The sequence below is a fragment of the Telopea speciosissima genome, chromosome 10 (assembly GCF_018873765.1).
Source record: "Telopea speciosissima isolate NSW1024214 ecotype Mountain lineage chromosome 10, Tspe_v1, whole genome shotgun sequence".
Classification (NCBI taxonomy): Eukaryota; Viridiplantae; Streptophyta; class Magnoliopsida; order Proteales; family Proteaceae; genus Telopea; species Telopea speciosissima.
This window is the reverse complement of record NC_057925.1, coordinates 2,561,152-2,567,724: the sequence shown is the minus strand read 5'-3', so window position 1 is coordinate 2,567,724 and position 6,573 is coordinate 2,561,152. Positions and strand designations below refer to the sequence as shown.

The 6,573-nt window shown below is 38.1% G+C and overlaps 1 protein-coding gene across 1 annotated transcript; it reads left to right on the top strand.

The window, feature by feature from the left end:
• Window positions 1–3,863: 3,863 nt before the first annotated feature.
• On the top strand, window positions 3,864–4,533 carry LOC122643096 (dirigent protein 22-like). Its single transcript, XM_043836729.1, has one exon. The coding sequence runs from the start codon at window positions 3,890–3,892 to the stop codon at window positions 4,472–4,474; it is 585 nt and encodes a 194-aa protein (XP_043692664.1). The 5' UTR covers window positions 3,864–3,889; the 3' UTR covers window positions 4,475–4,533.
• Window positions 4,534–6,573: the final 2,040 nt, after the last annotated feature.

The following is a 6,573-nucleotide window of genomic DNA, read 5'->3' as shown; positions in this document are numbered from 1 at the left end:
GGGAATTTCGATCTTTTCTTCTTTCTTTTTTGTTGATAAGAACTCATGTTGATTCAGTTTATAAAAAAATAAAAATAAAGGTTAAAGCTGTTTGTAACCAACCCCCAATTTTTCTTCCTCTCCCCTTCTTCTCTATCTCCGACTACTCTCTCGCCTCCCTCGCTGGCTCCGGCTAGGTCTTTCTTCCCCTCCTTTCCTTTCTCCTCAGTCCTACCTCTACGGCCCGCTGCCCCAACCCTGCCCCATCATCTCCCTCATCCATCCATTCCAGCAGCTCCCTGCTGCCACTCTGCCCTCCCGCCTCTCCTCTCTCTTCCTTGCAATTCACTGCTCCTGGACCTCCGCCCTCCCCCCTACAACTCCCTGGCGTCTGGTGTCAGTAAGAAATAGAAAAAAATGGAGGCGAATGTGAAGAAGATGCAAGTAGGGAAGAATGGTAGCTTGGTGTTCTGTAGAGGGGAGCCGCATACCTACTCTCTGTTATTTATTGTAACCGGGCTGCGATTACACTAGATCAATTAAGTTCCACTGCCCTCTTCGCGAACCCAAATCTCACTAACAGACAAGCCTTGTTTCAGGGATCTGTGTATTTGCGCCATGGAAGATCTTCAGAATTAATTTGGATCCAAAAACAGAGTTTCTCGCCTCCAATCAGCAAACAGGAAATGAATTCGATAATTACCTCTTAAGGAGAATGTTAAACCCTTGAAAAAGAAGTCATAATATTTGGGGGAGTTGCGGGGAGGACGGGAGGGAAGGGGAGACGGAGACGGAGTCGGGGCTGGCGTTTAGTTAGTAAGTTTGGGAATGACAATTGAACGAAAATGGAAACGTACGGCAATTAAACGGATTAGACGGTAATAATATTTTTCAAAAATTTGGTTTCATAAAACGCATACGATAATAATATGGTACGTGTTTAATACGGCATAGACGGCAATAATATTTTTAAAAAAACGGACATATATTTATTATATAACATGCATTCACCACCTAATAAATAAAATAATATCATGATTTTATGAACTAAAATAAACATAATAATATAATATGTTATATAACATCTCTAAGATTATCATTTAACATACCAAAATATCAATAATCTACAAGAAATGAATGTAGATTATCTGAAAATGAGATGAGCAAGTTGATTAGCTTATCATTAAATCATTCTTCCAACATTACATTTCTTTCTATCTACAATGAGATAGCCATATATTTTTAACCAGATGTGTTCTTGTGAAGGGGGATGAGTTCCCACTAATTAACCAACACAAGACAAGAAGGAGAGTTCCAGATATGGATCTCCACTGTACACATTAGCTACAAGAGACAGAAAAACAAGAATAAAATAGAATAGAGAATGAACCGTTCTCACCAATATCACACCAGATTCATTTGCTTCACTACTACCATCAAAGTTCAAAGACCAGAGAAACAAGAGGAGAGTACAAGACTTAAGTGCCGCTTTGTTGAACAGAGATGGAGAGGATGATTGGAGATGGAGGACGGCTACTGTTGCCTGCTACAGCTGGATGTTCAATGCAAATCGAAAGGGACGAAAGGGAAAGTGAAATCGTTTCCCTAAATTCTAATCTTTTGGGTATTTTTTTTAATAAAAAAAAACATATAATACGCGTATTATATGAGTATAATACTTAATCGGTTAAAAAACATGTTTTTTTAATAAAAATATAGGAAAATATGGAGACGGGAGTATTATACGTTTAAAAATTCGGATATGCGTATAATACGCATATTTACTAACTAAGGGCTGGCGAGGAGGAGAATGGATCATCTGCATGTACCAACAGGTGAACGTACATCTCGGAGCCAATCACATTTTAATTTTGTTTCCATAAAGACCCCTCGTCCCCTTGTAAATGATAAAAATAGGATAGATGGTTGGCTCTCATATGTACCTTCACCTGTTGGTACATGCAGAGGAACCGAACTCGCAAGGAGAGGGAGAGGGCCAAGTTGTAAAATTACAATATTAGACATTATATCCTAATGCCATATCATTATATAAAGGATAAAAATGTCTGGTTACAATTTCTGTTTGTAACTTTTGTTTTTATTAGAGATTGTGAAAATTTTATTAACAAAAGTCACACAAGGAGAAACTCACTCGTAAAAAACGCAGAGTTTACGAGACCACGAGATGGATGCAACCACCAAACCGTAGAAATACCAAAACCAGAAGCAATTTTTGCTGAGTAATGAGTCTTCCTATTAGAATCTCGTGAAATATGACTAAAACATAACAATTGAAAAATCAGAACATAGAGATAGAATATCATCAACGATACAATCAGCAATCCAGTCAACAAAGAAAAGGAAGGATGGAGAGTAGATAAAGAAACATAATAAGCAGATTGCACAAAAAACCTCCCATCTCTTTGTGAAACCCCAACTCCAGCTGTCTTCCTTAGGGATAATTCGTAAAGTGATCTATTCAATAGCAACCACTTTAGGGCGAAAAACAGAAGAAGAAAGGAGTGGTTTATTCCACTGCCTAAAAGGTTGGGTAATAAAATTGGAAACTAAAGAGACTTGAGGATGAGATCTTAGGCTAATAATACAACCTTCACGGAGGCGGGTGGGGATCCAATGATCTTAAAATGTAGCAATGGAACGACCATCTCCAATCCTCCTTCGCAGCCCCTTTAAAAGAAGATCTCTACCTTTCAGTAGACTTCTTCAATCCCAAGAACAATTATGCTTGATGGGAGCCTCGATAAATGATGACTTGGGCAAAATATTTCCTTTTTAGAACCCTTACCTAGAGAGCACCATTGTTTTGGAGGACTCGCTAGGACTGCCTAGCTAAAAGAGCTTGGTTTAAGGATTTCAAATCCCTAAATCCAAGATCATTCTCCCGCATACTCTTACAAAGTTCTTCCCATTTCTTCCTATAAATCCAAACATAAAAAGGAAGGGAGAAGAAACATCGACATTGTGTATGATGGGAGGGTTGATATAGTAGATTTTATTAACCTTCTTGGTTACAGACAGACATACCCAAAAAAAAAAAAAAAAAAAAAATGTAATTTAATGGTCTTTTTAGTATCATTTTTATTTCTGTTTGTTTTTAAACTATTTAAAATAAGTCATTAATAAAATTCATTTTCATCTAAAAATGAAAATTGTTTGGTAACCATTAGACATAATAGGGTATATAGAATGATCAACACTTTGGTAACTACCTATGCATAAATAATTTTGGGATCAAAACACTAGGCCTGTGGGGGGAATATGCATATTGTAGAGGCGGGATCCCATTCTCGTACGTGAGTGAATGGGAATGGGAGTGAGCCGCACAGATAACATCCACCATGTGGGACCTACTCAAGGTGGATGCCATTTGTGTGGTTAACTCCAATTGTCGTATGTTCACAGACGAGAATGTGATCCCAACTCGTGTCCTGTGCGCTCAGATACAGAGGGGATGAAATGAACGAATTTTTCTCATAGGGAAGGCGCAAATGATGATCTCATCCCACTCGGACAGTGTGTTCGGGCAGGACGTGAGGTCATCATTTCCGGCCCCCTATAAGAGGAACCTACGAACTTGACATGGCAGCGAACATGAGAGGAGTAAGGTCCTGAACCTGCCCCACCCCCCATGAATAGTAGAAATTCCACTCTCATGATACCAACACAAGCTCTCATTGGCTTGTCCTTACGCAAGGGCCACGCTCACTCACACTCACAGAGAATGCGGACCCATCAATTAGATACCCTTCCTTTAGTCCTTTACAGAGCAACCCATACTGTTATTATTGCTCCACTGTTCTCTTTCTTTATTGTTCCTTCAGAATCACTCAAGTAGTTCTATAAGAGTCCTTCCTTTGCCCTCAAAGATCCATAAATCTTTGTTTCCCAAATGGCTACAAAACTGCCCATATCTACTTTCTCATTCGTTTTGTTAGCCATCTTCTCCTTCTCAACCGTCGCCGTCGACGGCGAGTCTCAGAGCTTCTCTAGAACTCTGTCGTTGGGGGTCAAGCGGCTTAAGCGTGAGAAGATAAGCTACCTTCACTTCTACTTCCATGACATTGTTAGTGGTCGTAACCCAACTGCCATTAATGTTGCTGAAGCAGCATCTACAAAGACATCACCAACAGCGTTTGGAATGATGAGAATGATCGACGATCCATTAACGGAGAGACCAGAGAATACATCTAAAATCGTGGGAAGAGCTCAAGGGATCTATGCATCTGCTTCACAGAGTGAGTTTGGTTTCTTAATGACACTTAATTATGCTTTCATGGAAGGGAAGTATAATGGAAGCACACTAAGCATCCTTGGAAGAAACACAGTTATGTCGGAAGTTAGAGAGATGCCGGTGGTCGGAGGGAGTGGACTTTTCCGGTTCGCCCGGGGTTATGCTCTTGCCAAGACTCACTGGTTGGACATCACAACTGGTGATGCTGTGGTTGAGTATAATGTTTATGTCATCCATTACTGATCCATGTTGCTTAATTAATTTCTCCTTTTACAATTGTTGGGAATTTAGCTCTTGTCTATTTCTTTAAAGAAAAAGAATGCCAATCGGTGCTGCGTGTGGATTTATCTGTGCTCAAATATAATTCGATATGAAAAAGACCATCGCACCCCTGAACCGGTTTTCCTATTTCGCATTTGTTTTGTAGTGCTTATTATTTTTGGTTGTTTCTTAAAGATGGAACAGGCCGGGCCTCCCTCCTATTGGCTTTATGTGGAAAAGTTGGCAGTCCGTGTTGAAAAGTTGTGGTGTAGTGAGTGGGTGGTAGCCGTGGTTGGTTAACCAGCACTTGTTGTATTTGACTTTGACCTTCAACATGGGTAGACAAGAACTAGAAATTAAAGATCCTCTTTTGGGTTCTGGTGCTGTTTCCTAGGGTTCTGACTAGGGTGGCATGCAAGCCCAACTAATAAATGAGTTTTAGGTATACACTTATTTTAGCTGCTAACAACCGACTTTTGGATGTCTGAGCTGTCATGGTGTCGGCATCTCTATCTAGTACTGCTTTACTGTCGCACTGCCGAGCTTTAAGATTTTGGGAAGATAATAATCTGTGATTTGGCATTGCCAGGTTGAAGGCATACCCTAGGTTTGGTTACTTAATCAAATACTCACAAGTGCATGGTGCTTGCCAGGTATCACTATCTAGCTATTGCTACTAAGGATGTAAATCGATTGAATTCAGTCAAATAGTGGCATTATTATATTCGTATCTGATTATACGTTTTCGAATAGTATCTCGATAATGTTTTGTTGAATACAGATTCTCTTAAATGGATATAAATGCGGATCGAATATGAATTTTTGACTATCGGTTGACATCTTTATTGTTATAATGATGAGGGTTATGGTTGAGAATTGAGAGTTCAACAACTATCCTTTCTTCTATTTTTTCTTAGTCTTTGATTTTCTTACATTTTTACTTTTGAATTTGTCTTGTATTTATTTTAATTAATAGATATGTGATTCCATGTAATACAGTGCATAAAGGAAGATATATATAAACCAATAGAAAGAAAAAGAATCACATTATCTTAACTTATAAAATTAAAAAAATAAGAAAATAAAATTCAAGGGTGACTTAATCAGATAGAGGGACATAAAGATATATTTCAGACATTTTATTACTGTTAGATTGCTAAACGAATCAGATAATGATAGGTCGAATAGGGGGATTATCATATTCGTATCCGATTACTTTTCAAACGGATTTGGATTTTCCTAAACTAATATGAACACGAATCCAATATAGATTTTTGAATATCTGTTGACATCCTTAATCACTATCCCTTGAGCCCATTAGGCACCCACTCCCTCTCCGAGACACCCTAGCGGTGAGTCCACTAGGCACCAATTTGATACATGACTAATCGAGACCATAAACTCTATATGATGGACACACATAAACCACTTTTAAAGTAAAACCTTATATCTTTTTCTTTCTTTTATTTTATTTTTTTAACTTCTAGTTGATATTCCTAGTGATAGTATTTTGGTTTGCACCAAGGATACCGGGAAAAGTGGATTTTTTCTTCAAAGGTGGTCGAGGAAACTCCATTTTCGCCAATTTTCAATTGAATTAAGCATTTATTTTTTTTGGATAAATTAAAATTTATTCATTAGAACGTGAAGAATGCATAGTTGCTGAGTCAAAAGGCTCCACCATCCATGGAATTGAATTCAGTCATAATGTACTACATTACCGACTAAAGCTTTTCTTGCTAATCCAATTAAACCTGACCAATTGGAAGAATAGAGCTTAATTTTGAAACGTAATTGAGAATAAATAGATTCTAATTACTTGACTCGCCAACTTAGCTATTTAGCCAAAAGTAACAATAACTAAATCAGCCATCCACATGGTAGAAATAGGTCACATGTCTTCATGTTTGAAAGAAAAACATATAGAACCCTAAGCTTTTCCCAAAGAAAGAAGGAAAAAAAAAAGGGTAAATTACACATCATCTCCTAGTTTTCAAATGAAACTTAGATCACCCCTTGATTTAAAAAAAAAAAAACTCAAATCACCTCCTCTATGGTAACGGTGTTAGTTATTGGTGTGA